Source organism: Pipistrellus hanaki, assembly GCF_964339955.1.
Source record: "Pipistrellus hanaki genome assembly, chromosome: 15".
Taxonomy (NCBI): Eukaryota; Metazoa; Chordata; class Mammalia; order Chiroptera; family Vespertilionidae; genus Pipistrellus; species Pipistrellus hanaki.
The window spans coordinates 20,972,592-20,991,442 of NC_140517.1; the positions used below are offsets into that span (position 1 = coordinate 20,972,592).

General features: G+C 43.5%; 1 protein-coding gene and 2 long non-coding RNA genes across 3 annotated transcripts in view; 1 reads left to right on the forward strand and 2 right to left on the reverse strand.

Moving 5' to 3' along the window:
- Positions 1–1,369: 1,369 nt before the first annotated feature.
- On the reverse strand, positions 1,370–4,131 carry LOC311633245. The gene is made up of 2 exons (XR_014796918.1): positions 3,666–4,131; positions 1,370–3,584 (listed from the first exon to the last, which is right to left on the reverse strand). It is a non-coding gene; the product is annotated as an uncharacterized lncRNA (long non-coding RNA).
- A 38-nt stretch (positions 4,132–4,169) lies between these two features.
- LOC311633244 lies at positions 4,170–11,248 on the reverse strand. Its single transcript, XR_014796917.1, has 3 exons — positions 11,154–11,248; positions 6,891–7,158; positions 4,170–4,354 (listed from the first exon to the last, which is right to left on the reverse strand). It is a non-coding gene; the product is annotated as an uncharacterized lncRNA (long non-coding RNA).
- Positions 11,249–11,722: 474 nt separating this feature from the next.
- Positions 11,723–18,851, forward strand: part of GAN (gigaxonin) — a gene marked incomplete at its 5' end in the record, with an annotated part of 62,578 nt that continues 55,449 nt past the window's right edge. The window contains one exon of the mRNA XM_084905568.1: positions 11,723–11,889. Within this exon, the coding sequence (XP_084761694.1) occupies positions 11,723–11,889 (167 nt within the window). The remainder of the gene's footprint in view (positions 11,890–18,851) is intronic.

Below are 18,851 nucleotides of genomic sequence, written 5' to 3' on the forward strand. Positions count from 1 at the left end.
GCCTACCTCAAGCAGCTCTTAATGCACCCAATAAATACTTGTGAGTAAATGCGTGAATATTAGTCATTTAGTATTGTTATTGGCATCTTCTTGGCAGCCTCCTCATCTTCAAACCTCACCGAAATCTTACCTTCAGTGAAGATTTCCTTAACCTTATTGTAAGATTGCAACTTGCTTTCTCCATCACATACCCCTAATCCCTTTATCCTCATTGACTTCCTTTCTTTCCCCTCCCACCAGCACTTTTTGCCTTCTGACATACTGTACAATTTATTTATTACACTAAGGGGTATTTGGTCATCTTCCACTCTAGACTATAAGCTCAATGATTATATGTGGGATGAGGATTTTTCTCTGTTTTAGTCTATATATCCTAGGGGTCTAGAACAGTGCCTAGCACATAGTAGCTGCTTAATACACAAGTGTTGAATAAGTGTGTGAATGACCTTAACAAGTTTCCTTCCAGCAGCAAGTCTGGTTCTTTATCTTTCACTCCCGATCTTGGCTTACATGACAGCGAAGGTATTGCCCGTGGTGAAGCCAGTTGATTCTAGATAACTGTGTATTATCCTATTCACGAGTCTCCACCCTGTTCCATTAACACGCTGGCAATTTTCATCTCTAAAACACAGGTGACCTCGATTTTGATTTCCACCAAAAGTTTCCAAAAGCTGGTAGGGAAAAGGATGGCTTGGCTTTGGATATTTATTGAAAGATAAACTTTTCAGAATTGAGATGATTGCAGAGTTGGGAGTGGTGTAGGCTGTCCCTGGCTGAAGTTGCTGAGGTTCTCTGCCTGGAGCTAAGGAGTCTGTGGTTTCTGCAGTTGATCAGGCTCAGGATGTCTGCTGTAGAGGGGTCTTGAGCCCCTGAGGGGGCATGGTAGAGGGTCTTCAGGGTGCCCATGGGCTTCCTGGAGTTGCATGTGAATTTATGTGTGTATGTATGTTAGGAGAGTTGAGTCCACAGCTTGTATCGGTTTCCCAACAGGGAAAGTAAAGAACTTCTGCCCTGCCCCAGCTGTGTGGATTCTGGAATTTTTATGACCCATGACATGTAGCTCAATTAGCAGGCTGCACACAGCTCAGATAGGAAAGGCAGTAATTTGAAAGGTATGTCCCCTTCCTCTCATCCTCACCCCCTAACAAGTCCCCAAGTTATTGTGTTAAAGATGCTGAACCAGGTGCAGTTTCAAGTTGACCAATCTCAGTTTTGGCAAGGTTCTGGAGCATTTCTTGAGGCCTCAGTTTTTTCCTCAGAGGCAAATTTGAGATGGTTCTATTTTCTTTGATTTTTGTGTGAATACGAAAGTGCTTCAAGGGTACAAAATGACATAGAATTGCCAAGTATTAATGACCAAGGGAATATGTGTGTTTTTTGTTTTGTCTTTTTTTTTTTTTTTTTTTTTTTTGTGGCAACAGACTGGCTTGATCTCTACTCCATCCATCTGTCCATCCATCCATCTATTCGTCCCATGAACATTCATTTCTTCACATCATGCATAAAAGCCACTCTGTATATGACAAAAGCTTTATGTAAAACAGTGCTTCTCATAAACCTCATAAAATCACAAATACTAGTAAACTCATGTTCAGAGATCTCAGGCCACTTGTTCAAATTCACATAACTGGAAAGTGATTGAAAACCTAATTCTGACTGATTTCCAATAGTCATGCTTATCATCACCCTCCAAAACATTCCTAAAGACAGAAGAGAGAGAGCCACCTAGCCTAGGAGGAAGGCGAAGGGGGGGGGGGGGGGGGGAGAGGGATCTACCAAATATAGTACCTTGAACTTTGTTTTACCTAAAATGCATGCATATAACAACTATTATGTTATGGAATTGTAACATGCCCACACTTGCAATAAATTCCTCAGCAATCTTTTTTTTTTTTTTTTTTTTTATTGACTTCAGAGAGGAAAGGAGGAGAGATAGAAGTATCAATGATGAGAATCATTGATTGGCTGCTTTCTGCACGCTCCACATAGGAGATGGAGCTCACAACCTGGGCATGTGCCCTGACTGAGAAACTAACTGTGACTTCCTGGTTTATAGGTCGATGCTCAACCACTGAGCCATGCCAGCCAGGCATCCCCCAGCAATCTTGACGTACAAGTGATGCTTTGAGATGGGGATGTACCCCAATGTAGCTCTCTGCTACAATCCTCACCACACACCCCCATTTCCCATATCAAATGTTTGTTGCTTATGTTTGAGTCTTATCTTCTGGGTTGGACTAGAAGCTCTTGGAGGGCAAGATCTGAATCTGCTTCCTCCTTACTCCCTCCCAAGGCCTAGCCCAGTACCCAGCATGAAACAAGTAAACAGACAATTATTGAATTCCTGCCTAACCAAGTCAGGTGGCCTGGGAGATACAGACAAGATGTGGACCTAGCTCTCAAGACATTTACAATTGGGCTGGAGAGGTCAAGGTTCCAGAATCTGTTTGAAAACAATCTTCCTACGACTCCTGGTTGGGACTGTGACACAGCAATAGAAGAAATGGCCTGTAATTAGACAACAAAGTTTCATTAAATAGGGCAAATTTTGTGAAAAGTGACAACCTGTTCCTCTGGAAAGGTAGCATTGTGTCAATTAAAGAGCACACCTTGAAGTCACAAAGTATAAATTATTGATGATGAAACCGCCATTTCCCAAGAGGGAAAAGTGGAGAGCACCTTGATGCTATCTGTTTGCCGGGAGGGTCTCAGCCTCTGGTTGCTTGGCCTTTGATGGTCACGTTCGAGTCTTTAGCAGTGCAGATAAGCCGGTGCTCCTTTTACCAAAGTTAGGTAGCTTCTGGGTTTATTGGACTCCATTCTAGTCATCAAATACAAGCTCACTGTGATGTGATGAAATATGTAATTAGTAGCTCACAAACTTTTCAATGAAGCAGGGAGTCAAAATCCTGGTTCCTCAACGAATCAGCTGAAGGACATGGGACAGAGTTTCAGCTGACCGAGCCTTGGTTTTTGAAACCAGAGCCTGGAGATCCTAGTCCTTACCTTGTAAGTTGCTGTAAAAATTCATTGGGGTAATGGACATAAAGCTCCCTGCACAGATAACTACACTAGGACCTCCATAGTTGGGTACTAGTCCCAGTGGCAACTGTAAAAAAATTAAGGAAGTGATCTATAATTTAGCTGATAAATGTCATTTGTATGACGGTTATAACTATTTTTTATTGTTTTTTTAAGCAAACAATTACTGAGCCCTTGCTATGTGCCTGACATTGTGTTGAACAATTGCGCCTGGATAATCTCATTTATTCTATGCAAAATCATCCATACCAGGATCCATAATTATTGCCCCTGGAACCTGAGACTTGCTTGACCGTTTAGATAACACGACCAGGGTCACAGAGCTGGAAAGTGACAGAAGCAGTCTGGCTCCAGAGTAGAAAGGAGCTAGGAGAGCTTCACAGTGGTGGTGCTGGAGCGGTGAGCAGACTTTCAGACATCAGTGTCATGGGAGGAATCCAGGCGGAGGGAAAAGCAGAGACAAAGAGGGCAGGATGAACAGCTCGCTCTGCCCAGGCGTTCAGGTGTCTGTGCAGGGGCTGTGGGATGGAGGATGGAGGGGTCTAGAAGATGAGGACGGGGAGTGAGGAGGGGCCAGATGGTGGGACATCTCATGTACCAAGCACAGGGACTAGGACTTTTACCTGGAGGACGTGGGGGCCAATGAAGGACGAGAAAGACAGGATCACTGGCATGTAGGAAATGTAATCTCTCTGCCTGTGTTCAAAGAGAAAATGACTCTGGGAAGCATATTTGAATAATTAGGCCATCTCCTACTTTCCAACTAAATTACTACTTTCTAAATGTTGTTTATGTGCAAGTCTCACCCTTTCCCCTGCTGGCCAGTAAGTGCCTTAAATGTCGACTCTAATTACTTTTGTTCTCCCACAAGTGCCTGATATGATAGGTGATTAGACATTCTGTTAAATGCATAAGTGATTAAAAAAATGAACGAATAAATGAATGAGTCTCTGAAAAACTGAATTTTATGTGTGTGTGTGTGTGTTGTTGTTTTTTAAGAAAAGCATGCATTTGAGGTGGAGCATAGACCTAAATGGGAAAGAGAAAAGAAAACCTCCTAGAAGAAAGCGTAGGAGGATAGTATCATGATTGCAAAGATTTCCAAACAGAACTCACCATAGAAGAGAAGGTTGAGCCCTGGCCAGTGTGGCACAGTTGGTTGAGCTTAGTCCCATCCACCAAAAGGCCACTACTTTGATTCCCTATCAGAGCGCATGTCCGGGTTGCAGGCTCGATCCCCAGTAGGGACATGAAGGAGGCTCGCTGCTCCAACAACACCTTTGTTTTTCTCTCTCTCCTTTCCCTGCTCTCTCTAAAATCAAGAAAACATATTTTAAAAAAAAGGTTGATAAGTCAAACTTCATTAAAATTAATTTGAAGGAATATCTGCATCCCTATATTCATTGGAGCGTTATTTACAATAGCCAAGGTTTGGAAGCAGCCCAAGTGCCCATCTGTAAATAGTGGATAAAAAAGCTGTGGTACATTTACACAGTGGAATACTTCTCAGCCATAAGAATAAGACAGCATGGATGGACCTGGACAGTAGTATGCAAAGTGAAATAAGCCAGTCAGAGAAAAACAAATACCATATCACTTCACTTATATGTGAAATCTAATGAACAAAATAAACTAATAAACAAAATAGAAACAGACTCATAGATACAGAGAACAGACTGACAGCTGTCAAAGGGAAATGTGGTTAGAAGGTTGGCAGAAAAAGGTAAAGGGATTAAGCAAAAAATAAAATTCAGTAACACAGACAACAGTATGGTGATTACTAGAGGAAAAGGGGATGGGGGAGTGGAAGAGGGAAAAGGAGATAAATGGCAATGGAAGGAGACTTGACCTGGGTGATGAACACACAACACAAAATACAGATTATGTGTTATAGAATTGTACAACTAAAACCTATATAATTTTATTAACCAATGTCACCCCAATAAATTCAATAATTGTTTTTAAAAAAGAAAAAAAATAATAATAATCAAAGACATTATTAGAAGAGTGAAAAGGCAAGTCACAGAATTGGAGGAGAAATTTGTTTCCATATATACAATAAAGAACTCCTACTAAAAAATCAAATTAAAATTCAATTTTTTAAAATGATGCAAAACTTGAACAAATACTTTAAAAAAAGTTATCCAAGTGGTCAAAAAGCATATAAAGTGGTGCTCAACATCATTATTCTCAGGGAGATTAAAATTAAAACAAGATATCACTTCACACACACCAGAATGGTAATTAAAAGACTGACACCACCAATTACTGAAGGATGTGGAGCAACTGGACCTCTCACATGTGACTGGTGGGAGTATAATTTGATACAGTCACTCCGGAAAACTGTTTGGCAGGATTTGCTAAAGCTGAACATATGTTCACCCTATGACCCAGCAACTGAACCGGGGCACAGCTACAAGAGAAAAAGAGCGCATACATCCACCTGATGACTTGTTTAAGGATGTTCGTACAGCTTTATTATAACAGCACCAATCTGGAAACAGTCGAAATTCCCATCAACAAAAAATGGATAAATTGTGGCATATTTGCACAATGGTATAGTCCCAATAATAACATGGAAGAGTTTCAAAGACGCTATATTGAGTTGAGAAAAGCTAAATGCATAAGCAGCAAAGTGGAAGAATTTCAAAGACACTGTATTGAGTGAGAAAAGCTAAAAGAATAATAAAAACTAATCAATAGCAATATTGTCAGAGCAGTGGCTTCCTTTGGGAGGTATTGACTGGAAATAGACCTGAGGGAACCTTCCCGGTTACTGGAAATGTTTTTTTTTTTTATCTTGATCTGTGAATCACCTGGTGATTTCACAGGTGTATCCATAAGGAACAATTTACTGCATGATATATCTCAATAAATATATTTTTTTAAAGATTAAAAAAAAATGGCCCTGGCCAGTGTGGCAATTTGGTTGAGCATTGTCCCATGCACCAAAAGGTTGCCAGTTTGATTCCCAGTCAGGGCATATGCCCAGGTTTTGGGTTTGGTCCCCAGTTGGGGTGCTGACGGGAGGCAACCGACCAATGTTTCACATGCATGTTTCTTTCTTTCCAACATTCATCTCTGTTAAATCATTTTTTTTTTAAATTAAAAATGTTAAAATTAATTAGTTTCAAAGCTTGCTTGCTAAAGAGGTCTAACATATTTCAGAAAATATCACATGAATTTAAATGTTAAAAAATAAAATTAAAGGCTGGAGCGTGAAAGGAGTCTAATGAGGTGTTTAAAGGACTGGAGTAGGAAATTTAAATGTCAGTTGGAATTAGAAAATAAATTAAGTTCACCTAAAGCCTAGCATTAATGTCAGGGAGAAACAAGAAGTGAGCTTGTAAACTCAGACCTGATGGGGCCCTGACTGTAGAGGTGAAGAGACTAAATTTTTTTTTACTTGAAAGGAAACTAGAAGCTGGGCAAGAATGCCATTAAAAACCAGGATGATGATTGATAATAAACATAACAACACTTAGCATTTATTGAGCACCTACTATATGCCAGACCCTATTGTTAGCACTACTCCTATCCTCTCATTTAATCCTCACAACCACTCTCTAGAAGTTATTATGATTAACCCAGTGGTACAGAGGGAGAGACTGAAGAAGGGGAGTAACTTAAGCAGAGTCTCCAAGGATAGAAGAAGGGGGGGGGGGGGGAGGCAGTGAGGAAAACCAATGAATTAAAGAAACTCAAATGACTTCACAGATGTTTAAACAGATCTAAATGTATCGGCTAGAATTTTAGGGGGAGGACAAAAATTCACTATCTTTTACATGCTTTGGGGTATATCCAACACCCAAATCAAATTTACAGAGTACAAGTGCAAAGTGGTGTACCTTTAGGTAGTGAAATGAAGTTTCTTGCACTGGTCTTACTTTGGAAGACATTATTGGGACAACCTATGCCCAGAGCTATTATACTGTAATCTTTTAAGGTTTGGAAGAAGTTTCCCTTCAGGTCCTTTGAATCATTGTTGATAATTCATCTTCCTCTAAGTTTGCAATGTCAGGTTAGACAGCAAGGGATGAAAAGGTCCAGTAAGCTTCTTCTTTCTCCCTCACCTCCCTCTCTTCCTTCTTCCCCACTCCTCTGCTCTCTTCCTCCCTATGGAGAGAAAAAACCTCAGTTCTCCTACCCATTAGCATTTATTCATTTGGCAAGTATTTACAGAGCACCTAACTATGTGTCAGGCACTGTGCTGGGTGCTAAGGAGTATAGCATCAACTTCAGACAGACATAGTCACTACCTTCATTACAACTTAATTAGTTCACTGGTTTCTGAGACACTTCTCTGAATATTGTATAAATATAAGAAGCAACTAAAGAGTTATAAATACTGAGATGTTCTCTGACTCAGCAATTTGGAAGAGCTTAGATTTTCGGAAAGAAATGGGCTATATATAGATTTGGATAAATGGCAGATTTACCCCAATAAAATATATGAAGACCGCCTTAAAATGAATCAGAAGAGACTGTCTCAACCAAATTAATGTTTACCAAGAGTGAACTTGGTGTAATGGAAAAGCTTACAGGGCTGGAAGGCAGAAGCTCAAGGCCTGTCTGTTCCGCCCGATGAGGTCACATGTATGACCTTGAACAAGCTGTTTGCTCATCTTAAGTTTTCTCTTCAATACAATGAATCCATTGGATTTGATGACTTGTAAAGAGCTTTCAAACTATTCATTTTTTCCCTTTTACTGGATTCCCATTCCTATAACATTTATTAAAAAATAAAACCCCAAACCCCAGGGTGATTCTTTTCTTCTTTGGGGGATCATTTTTTCAAAGCAAAGCAAAACTGTTCTCTTTTCTTTTTGCAAGTGAAATTGTTTTATTTTTTTTTCCTGATTGTAAAAAATGATACATGATCAGAAAAGCACAGAGTAAAAAACCTCTACAATGATACCACTGAGGTAACTATGTTTTCACCATCATTGTATCTGCAACATGTACCAGTAGGTGCTTAATATCTGTTGAATGACTCCTGTTAATATCTTGTGAACATCCTTTGGACCTAAAATAAAACAAGTCCTATTTCTGAGGGTTGTGTAGCCTCTAAACCAGAAGGGGACAGTTATAGTCACCAGAGACTGAAACTGCTGGGATGATATCGGATCTCTTAGATTATATGTTTCACAATAGCTGGTGTCTTACATCTATGGAATGTTGAGAGACAATAACACCAAATACACCTTTCTGATGGCCATACACAATATCAAAGCCAGTTCAGTTTGAGCAATATCAAGAAAGGCTGCAAAACCTTGCCCAACCAGGAGTGGCTCCTATAGCAGATGGAAGGGTAGGTTGTGCCCCTCTCTGCAAAATCCTTCTTCCTTTCCTACGGCACTGGGATGAGTTTTCTTGGGGCACCTGAGTTCGACTCAGCAATTTCTATTGAGAGCTTAGCATCTCTTTGATTGTTAATTCCCTTCTCAGTAAACCAAGATGGGTTTCTGATTACCTCTGGGAGTGAATTAAAACCCGATCCTGTCTGCAGACATATGCTGCATCTTTATTTCCCAAATTGCATTAGTGGCTAATGTTGAAAAAACGGGGACATTCAATATGTGAATGTGAGTGTTCAGATCTCTAAAAAGTTGCTGGATTTGGCACCACTGGGCATGTGCAATCAGCTGAGGAGCATCCTCCCACTTGAGGCGGGTGTGCTTCAACTCCCTGCAATCCCACCTGCCCCTATTGTGTTATATCCTGCCTCTCCCGCTCAATTACTCAACTTGCTACCTCTAACTAATTACCTAAAAGAATTAGGGGGCATCTACTAAGCACTCTGGAGAAGCACACAAACCAACTTACAAACCAGTTAATTACAGTGCAGTGAAGTCAGTGCAGCACGGAACACATGAACGTGGCCTAGCATGGAGACTCTGCCATGAGAAGCTGGTTGGAGGTTCCCTGAAGGCCATTTTGAGCTGGACTTTGAAGAATGAATGTGAGTTATCAGGCAGCTGGGTTGGTGGGGAATACTGCAGTGAGGGTGGTACTGAAAGCATATACAAGTTCTTCTGCTCATTAGCTGCCTGTTGCATGGGTAACCCTCTCAAGCCACCAACTACCTTGTACCAGAGTGATGCTGGTCGGTCTACAATCCTTAAACAGGCCCTCTCATTCCTTCCTTCTGTCAAAACATCAGAGAAGGTTCATCCTTACCAGGAAGGACCTGCCTGACTAATTCCCACTCACCTCTTCAATTAAGACAACACTCCCATTCCGGATAACTGGTTACCTGAGGGTGATTCTGTTATTTGAGTTATTTGTTTTGTTTTGGAACCTCTGGCATCTGAAGAGTAGACCAGCTTTCCAAGCAATGAATCAATAAGAATTCATCAAATGTCTACATGTTATAGAGAACTCTCTCTGTCCTCAGTATCATTTTGACCTTAAAAACAACCCAGCTGAGAAAAAAATGACAAACACAAATAAACTAAAAATATAGAACATGATTCAGAAAACATTTATTGAGTGCCTGGTATTCACAGTTTTTTAGATTCAGCCAGTGTGGCTCAGTTTGGTTGGAGCGTTGTCTCGTGCACCAGGTCTTGAGGTCGTGGATTCAATTCCAGGTCAGGGCACATATAGGAGGCAACCTACTGATGATGTCTCTTTCATATTAATATCTTCTTTCTCTCTTTCTCTCTCTCTCTCTCTCTCTCTCTCTCTCTCTCTCTCTCTCTCTCTCTCTCTCTCTCCCCTCACTTCCTCACTAAGATCAATTAAAAAATATTAATCCCTCCATCCAACATTCACTGAGCACTACTAGGCACTGTACTTGGCACTTGGAAACAGAGACACCCTAAAATATACAAGGTAGCAGGTGACATGAATAAACTCATTACAATAAGTTTCCTGCCAAAGCAATGTTCAAAACACAGCAACAACTTGGAGAACAGTGTTGTTTGCTTTCTGGAATACTGGGCAAGTATCACGGTGAAGAAAGTTGCTCATCTTGTTTTTTATTGCTTATGACATTTTACAACAAACTCAAACGTACAGAGACTAGTACAACAAATTTCCATGTATACCATAACCCGGCTTTAACAACCAATCGCCACTTTTGATTCACTACACCCCCACCTGCTTCCCTCCATCCCTTCCTTTTGTTTTGAAGTGAACGCTAAACATTTTTTGTCATTTCACCCATAAATACTGAGCTGTGTTTGAAGAAGGGACTGTAAATTCCTAGCAGCAACTGCAAAGCCTTGGCTGACTCAGGATAAAGACCCAATACTTCATTGGAGCCTTTGGCTGAAAGAAAAGACTGAGTTGATCCCGTGGGAACCACATCTCGCCTTATCTGGATTGAGGATCACATTCGTCTGGTCCTTGGTCCTCATAAAATTGCTATTTCTTTAAAGCTTATTGAGCACCTGTTGGTACGAAATGGTGACTACATTCTACATTCCCACGTGCCCTTAGCAGCCTAAGGGCAAACCTCAGACAATATGGGGCTTGCCTTAAACGTCAAGCTGATCCAGAGTTGCTTCCTGTCATAAACGAATGTCTGGCCTCTCTCGCTTCCCACCCCTTCAGCGTTCTCGTTCTCTCTCTCTCGCTCTCGCTCGCTCTCAAAGATCCCCACATCCCTGCAGGTACTCAACCCAGAACATTATCCTGGACTCCACTTCCCTCACAATTCTATCTACTCTTCTAAAGTCATCCACTATCGTCAACAGCCATCATCAGCCTTCCATCTAGGCCACCATTCTCTTCCCTCAAGTACTGCGATATATAAGCATCATTCTGTCTCTGGAACACACACACACACACACACACACATTCTCCATGCAGCGGCTGAGTGATCTTTATAAAAAAAAAAAAAAAAAAAAAAAAAAGCAACTACAATCCACTCAAAGCCTTTCATGTCTCCTAACACTTCCAGGAACCAAGACCAACTACCTTCCTTCCCACAGCCAAGGAGGCCCTGCAGAATGTAAGACCTGCCGCTTACTTCTCCAGCTTCATCAGCTACATCCCCTCCCTAGGCCGCAACCAAAACGCTCTTTTCAGAGCCTGTTTTCTCGCGTCTCTGCTCTTACTTGAGAAGCGGCTTTTCTCTCAAACATAATAAAAACTACACCTACTGCGTCCTTGCTCACATGCTAGTCCACAACACTAAGAAGTCATCATCTTCCGGTTGCAGATGGAGCGGTGAGGAATGGGCACCGTGCCCACGGTCACACAGCTAGAGTGGAAGAGCCGAGACTCGGAGGTCCAGAGGCCGCCGGCTCGACCACCGAGCCCCGGCCAGCCGCACAACCTTCCTGCGCCGCAGAGATCCCTCCGGGTAGTGGACAGGCTCTGACAGCGCGGGGGCGGCAACCCGAGGGCCCTACAGGGGAACGACGCTTCTGATTGACTGCCTCCAGCGATGGCGGGCGGGAGAGAGGGAGCAAGAGCGTGGGGGCGTCGCGGAGAAATGACGTAACGCAGCAGGTCCTTAAAGGTACCGGCCGCTCGCTCCGAGGATGGCGCAGGCGCGGTCCGAGGGCTCTCGCTAGTTCACGGATCACGGATAGTCGGATAGCCGGGCCGGACGGGCGCGCGCGCGCGGGCTGTGTAGACGGGAGCGCGCCGGACGCGGACAGCCCCAGGGGTCCGGCGAGGCGGCGTCCGGGGAACAGGACTGGCAGGCTGACCGGCGGGCGCCGCGATGGCCGAGGGGAGCGCCGTGTGCGACCCTCAGCACGCCGCGCGCCTGCTGCGAGCCCTCAGCTCTTTCCGCGAGGAGTCCCGCTTCTGCGACGCGCACCTGGTCCTCGACGGGGAGGAGATCCCGGTGCAGAAGAACATCCTGGCGGCGGCCAGCCCGTACATCAGGTGAGGAGGGGGCCGGGCGCGGCGGCGCTGCCGGAGCCCCGGGGGCGGGGCGGGGCCGGCCGGGCGTGGCTCCCGAGTCCCTGTCCACCCACCTCTTCCCCCCCCCGCCCGCAGCCGCCTGGGTCCCTCCCGGCAGACTCCCCTGCTGGGCCCCCGGGACAGCTCCGGGGTCTTCGCCCACCCTCAGCCTGGGCCCCACGGGACCTTCACCCCCCTGTCGATGACCGACCCCGGGACCGGGCCGCAGTCCGTCGGCCCTCCTCGGATTCCCACAGCCCCGCTCTCGTCCGGGCCTCCGAAATCCGCAGGCCACCCCCCGACGCCGTCCCGGACTGTCCCGGGTCCCGGACCGGCGAGCAGAGCGGGGCCGCGCCCGCGAAGAGCCGCCCCTCCCCGGGCCCAGCCCGCGGATCCCGGCTGAAGTTTGCGGGCGGCTCGCCTCCCAAGCGCCGCGCAGCCGGCGGGGCCCGTGGCTGGCAGCGCCGCTCCCGCCGAGAAGCCAAACAAGCTCCACGCCGGGTGTGGGCTCAGGGAAAACCCTCTGGTACTGGATCGTCTCCTCCGGTTGGCGATCCGACCGCCCAGCCTGAAGTTCTCTGTCCATTGTGCCTTTTCCACTTCCTTGTGGGAACTCCGTTTAAGAGAAGGGCTGTGCATTAATAGACACACACGTCCAAGTAAGCTATAGAGAGAATGTTAAAACTACTGCAATTCTCAGGATGCAGGTAACAACTAGAGGACCGAGAAATGTTAGCGATTCGGAAAACATTTTAAAACTTTAGGAAAACAAAGCTTAACCTGATTTGCCATTCCAATTAACCTGGTTAAAAGTGGATGAGATAGTGATTAACCAAGTGTATCAGATCTTGTAGGGAAGGGGGGCTGTTAACTTTCTTACAGCAATTTTCTTGCAAACTGGGTTGCTCTTTTAATAAAAGAGGGAAAAAATTGCTAAAAAGCTGGAGAAACTTCCCAGTAAGCTGGTTAAAGATAGACTAATAGTAGAGAACTCACTAGAATTGACAAGTCAGAATAAGCAAAATGATTCGAACGGCATTCTTAAGTGCTTTGCCTTAGCAGAACTCGGTACCCAAATTAAACTTGAACCTTTACACAAGGAGACATTTGTTCCAAGTCACAAGCAGTTCAAATGCTCTGGTAATTTCTCAGGGTTCTTTTGTAAATAAATTTTTACTCTGTGATTTTATTTTATTTATTTTTAAAATATATTTTATTGGTTTTTTAGAGAGGAAGAGAGAGGGATAGAGAGAAACATCGATGAGAATCATCGATCAGCTGCCTCCTGCACATCCCCGGGGATGTGCCCGCAACCAAGGTACATGCCCTTGGCCGGAATCGAACCCAGGACCCTTCAGTCCGCAGGCCGAAGCTCTATCCACTGAGCCAGACCGGTTTCGGTTCACTCTGTGATTTTAAAGGTGGGGTTGTGGTGGGAGTCTTTGTTAGTAGGGTGTTTAGATTGCTGATATGACAACTCATAGCTGGCATTTCAGAGGTGTGAGCAATCAATCTCAAATTGGAATCAGTGGCCAGAGTCTTCCCGGTATCCAAAGTGTTCTGGGGAAATGCTTAAGAAAACAACTCTAGATGCATTATTGTTGTAGTTCTTTATGTGGCATCGAGCCAGCTTAAAAGAAAATTTGCAAATCCTCAAACACATGCTCTCTACCCTCTTTTCATGTTTTTCTCCATAGCACTTACCACTGTGCTATAACCTATATTTTACTCATTTGCCTTGTTGCTCATGCCCAACCACAATGTAAGCTCAGTGAGGCCAGGCATTTTTCTTTTGTTCATTACCGTGTCTCTGGCAGCCAGAAAACAAGTGCCTAGTGGTTTAGCAAAGGCGAATGAGGGACTGCCTGCTTTTCTGCCACAGCCAGTTGGACATTGGAAGGTGGCTCTGTTACATTTCCACGTCTGGTGCTCAGTTATCTCTGGCTGAGAAGGGATGGGAGCTACCCTCCCCCCCAGCTTTTACTTTCGCAGCTGTGCATTGTTGTAGACGGCTTGATCTTGACTTCAGCTCATTGGTCTGATAAGTGAGGGATAAAATCTATCTTCATCTCTTAATCTTTGATCCATCCTGTGAATGAATATGTAATAATGTGTTGAATATGTCACCGGTCTGTACTTAAGTCTATAAAAGGTGGTAGGCCGAAACCAGTTTTGCTCAGTGGATAGAGCGTCAGCCTGCGACTGAAAAGTTCCGGGTTCGATTCCGGTCAAGGACATGTAGGTTGCGAGCACATCCCCAGTAGGAGGTGTGCAAGAGGCAGCTGATCGATGATTCTCTCTCGATGTTTCTAACTATCTCTCTCCTTTCCTCTCTGTAAAAAAATCAATACACAATATATTAAAAAAAATAAAAAATAAAAGGTGGTAGTCTCTGCTATATCTGCTGAATTACAAAAGCTGGGATATCCACTTGTGATGTGGTGGCACACAGTGAGAATATTTAGTTATGTGAAATGCTGTTTATTTAACATAGTAATTGAGGTATGAAATGTTACTAATCAAAGTAGCGAGCCAAAAAGGACTTCAGTTCAATTCTGTTGCTTTCCACAAGAAAATGGGGCTCAGTGGGCATCAGTGACTTGTCTTACCATGAGGTTACTGGTGCTTCATGGTTGAACTAAGATTAGCTGCCAGGCTAATGACACCATGTCTCCTACTCATTTACTATACCAACTTAGAGCATTACTTGTATTTAATTATTCTTCGTGTATACTCTACTACTTACTGACATATGTTATGATTTCAAGTGCTTATCAAGTACTTTCATATACTGTCTCATTTTGATTTTCTTTTTTTAAATACATTTTATTGATTTTTTACAGAGGGGAAGGAAAAGAGATAGAGAGTTAGAAACATCGATGAGAGAGAATTATCGATCAGCTGCCTCTTGCACACCCCCCACTGGGGATGTGCCCATAACCAAGGTACATGCCCTTGACCGGAATCGAACCTGGGACCTTTCAGTCCGCAGGCTGACGCTTTACCCACTGAACCAAACCGGTTTCAGCTTCTTTTTCTTTTTCTGAATTTTAGGAGTCATTTATGAAAGCTGGGAACAATGAAACAAGGAAGGACTGAGGAAATGAGCCTAGGCTGCTCTGCTTTGGCTCATTAAGTCAGAGAAAAGGGGCCTTGGGATGAGGTTCAGAGAGTTTGTCTGGGACAAATTGCTGCTGCCCATCATCGGGTCTTAAGAGTTTAGGAGACGCATGCCTGTGGGGGGGAAAAGGATGAGGGGCAGCGTGGGCATGCTCTTGGGAAGAAGAGCGCACCTTGATTTTCATTTTCAGCCATCGTGTGCTGTAGGAAGGGCAGATGGGTATTTTTGAGGTTTTGCAGATAAACATGAATCAGTCAATGTGTGTATGTGTGTTTTAGTGACTAATTGCTCTAAGTTTATTTGGCTATTGAAGTGGTAGAATGTTCTTGGGGGTTCTTTTAAAATTATTAATCTCAAGGCCACTTAAAAGTAATTTGACTAATCTGTATTACTACAGTAGGTCCTCGGGTTACACCGGAGATCCATTCCTACTGTGTGATAAAACTCGATTTTCGCCGTAAGTCGGAACCCACCTACATAAGTACCTATGTCAATCACATGGAGCACATACATAGCAGTAATGAAGTGAAACAGTAAAAATAATTTTAAAAGAAAGAACAATTCCTGACCTTTACTTGTAGTAAATAAATAATAAAAAACATAAAGCACATATGTACATACGTCAAAATGACTACTTTTTTTTTTTTTTTAATAAATATATAGGAGCCGAAACCGGTCTGGCTCAGTGGATAGAGCGTCGGCTTGCGGACTGAAAGGTCCCAGGTTCGATTCTGGTCAATGGCATGTACCTTGGTTTCGGGCACATCCCGGGGTGGGGGTGGGGGGGTGCAAGAGGCAGCTGATTGATGTTTCTCTCACACATTGAGGTTTCTAACTCTCTATCTCGCTCCCTTCCTCTCTGTAAGAAATCAATAAAAAATATTAAAAAAAAAAATAAAATACATATATATATATATATATATATATATATATATATATATATATATATATGGGATGGCGACGTAACCATGAAATGACATACATCGAGTCTGATGTAAACCAAGGACTGCTGTGCTTAGGAACAATGTGTTTAGTAATTTTTCAATATTAATGATATTGGGCTTTTATAATTTATTAGGGGACCAGTGCACAAATTTGTGCACTTCTAAAGGAACTGTGGGCAGCAAGGCTACCGTGGGCACAAGGGTGGGTCTCGGCCCATCCTCCATGCCCCCAAGTTGCCCCTCTGCCATACCCCAACCCGGCCCCTCCCTCCAGATCCCTGTCTGACAGCAGTCCCCACCGCTGCTCCCATGTGCTGATGGCACTGGCCCCGCTTGCACCACTGATAGCATGGAGTGATTGGAGCCAGCGCCAGCAGTGGATGCAAGCAGGGCCAGTGCTGTCAGCAGATGCCAATGGTGGCTGCTGCCTCAATTGCCCCTTAGGAGCAGGAGGAGGTGGAGAAGCCCTCAGGGGAGATTGGGGCCAGCAGCTGCCAGTGCTGGCAGCAGGTGTGAGTGAGGCCAGCACCAGCAGCAGGTGTGAGCATCAGGTGAGACTGCGACTTGCAGAAGCAAAGAATTTTCAGTAACCACCGGAGGCTCACCCAGCCTTGGTCTGGCACCCTGCTTACCTGTTCCACCATCCCACCATGGCCGACGCCCACCATGTTTGGGCGCTCTGCCACCTTCTGCCAACACCTGCCATGTTCCGCACGTGCCCCTTGGTGGTCAGCGCCTGTCATAGTGACCGGTTGTTTGGTTGTTCTGCCATTTGGTCTATTTGCATATTAGGGTTTTATATATATAGATCTGTTTTGTTTGAACAGAACTTTAAAGAATTATATTGAAACAAAATGAATTTGTATATTCCAGAATTTGATGTTTCTTACTTTCCCTTTTGAACCTTAAGCATTTAGGTCTGTGATGTCATTAATGTATGGATTGGGTTTTCAAAAGCTTGCTAGTCTCCAAAGTTTTATAAAAATCTGAGTTTTGTTTAAAGTCTGTAGTTAGCCTAGTTTTAATAACTGTCATAAGCTTATGAAAATATATGGTTTGGAAACAATGTTGTATATTGCTTCTATATGCTCAACAAAAGGACCAATCCAACTTTGTAAACTAGGAATTAAAGCAAGCGGGGCCAGTGCATACTTCTACTTACTATAGAAAAGTCTTTTAACCAAACTTACTGGTTTAATCTTCTCCTGTGCTTTAAATTTGGTTTAGCATTTGTTTTTCCTCCTGATAGCCTTAACACTCAAACCACACTAGAAAGGCTTTTCAGTATAAAAGAAAAAAGCCAGAAAACTCAACTTTAGCAACAGAACCCAAATGATAACCTGAAAAGGGTTATGTAGAATATGTCATACAGCCCTAGGATACAGATGCTACAGGACCTTGTCAGGCAGGACCTTGTGTGGTCCATCATGTTAAGTGAGATGCTGTTTTCCCAACATACCTTCTTCCCAGCTTTTCCTCATTCTGATCTCTGAATGACATTTCCTTTTTGATTTAATGGGAAAACTAAATCTAAACGTAGCTGATGACCTTTAAGAATGACGAAGTTGATTCATGGACGTAACAACCCACAGAATCTTTCCATTCTCAGCAACTCGGAGACCTTCTGGGAAAGGCTCCCTGAGGCTTACAGGAAATTTCCCTTTCTTCTGAATATTGCAAAGTTTGCTTTGCTCATGTCCGAGGCTCTTCTGCTTCTGGCACAATCCCATAGATCTGATTTGTAGTCCAGACTCCTTTCTCTCATGAGCTGTGGTTCTTGGGGAGTAATGTATGTGAAAAGGATTTGAAAATGAATTGCTTTGTGATTCTGCAGTAACATAGTGGCTCTGTGCAGGTTCCATTCCTGTTTTTACTTTTGAGAATTTCAGTTTTTCTGGGGAATGTTTAGCTTTCACTACTGGAGAGGAGAGGAGAGATATCCTTTACTCCCAAGATCTTGGGATCCTTGATGAGTCAGCCAATAACAAGAATGATAATTCCTTCCTGGCCCCCCCCCCCCCCCCCCCGCCTCAAGGTTTTTATAGAGAGCTGTTCTGATGAGGGTGGTGTAGAGACATTGGGCCTAGAATCCAGCCTAAGTCATATTGGACAACTTTTCTGAGACTTAGTTTCCTCATATGCAGAGTGAGGTTGGTTGGGCTACAGGAATAGCAAAGCCCCTATAAGTCTAAATTGTGTGGCTCTAGGCTATTTTTGTTGTGTTTTTGTGTGTATGTTGTGTGGATGGGTCTGTTTCTGTTCATTTAAGTTTAGTTATAATGTATATTTAAGTTTTGTTATACATTGACATTAAAGCATTTCCTTTGCCCTGTCATACAGGCCTTCTTGGTTGGGTTACTCTGCTATATAAACCCAGCCCTGAAGAGTTGTTTTATAACAAGCATTTATTTTATGCTGCTAATTTGGATGTGTTCCAGGGCCTAATTATTGATGAGCCTGTTTTGCTATTTAAAAATAAAGTTTTACTCATAGATGATGCTGATGAAACTATTTAAGGAGACTAATATGATCTCTCTAAGAGTCCAAGTTTCATAGTAACATAGAAATTATCAACCTTTCTTTGGGTACCTGAAATTTGCCCTGTAATTGATGGGCACAAAGTCCATTGGTATTGTACGCTGTGTGCAAAGCATGCTGGTAGTCCCCAAGTCTTCTTTCTTCATGTGTGCTTTGAGTTTATAGTCACCTGTGTAGACAGCAGCTCCTGAATGATTGTCATAGGAATTGTTTTTAACAGTACAGAAGGCTTTTATTTATGTCTTTTACGCTTATCATGCCATGAATTCACAGGAAATGGGTTCTAGCAGCTCAGCTCAGTGGAAAGGAGAACCAGTGTGCTTGTCTGGGTGGAGCAGTCT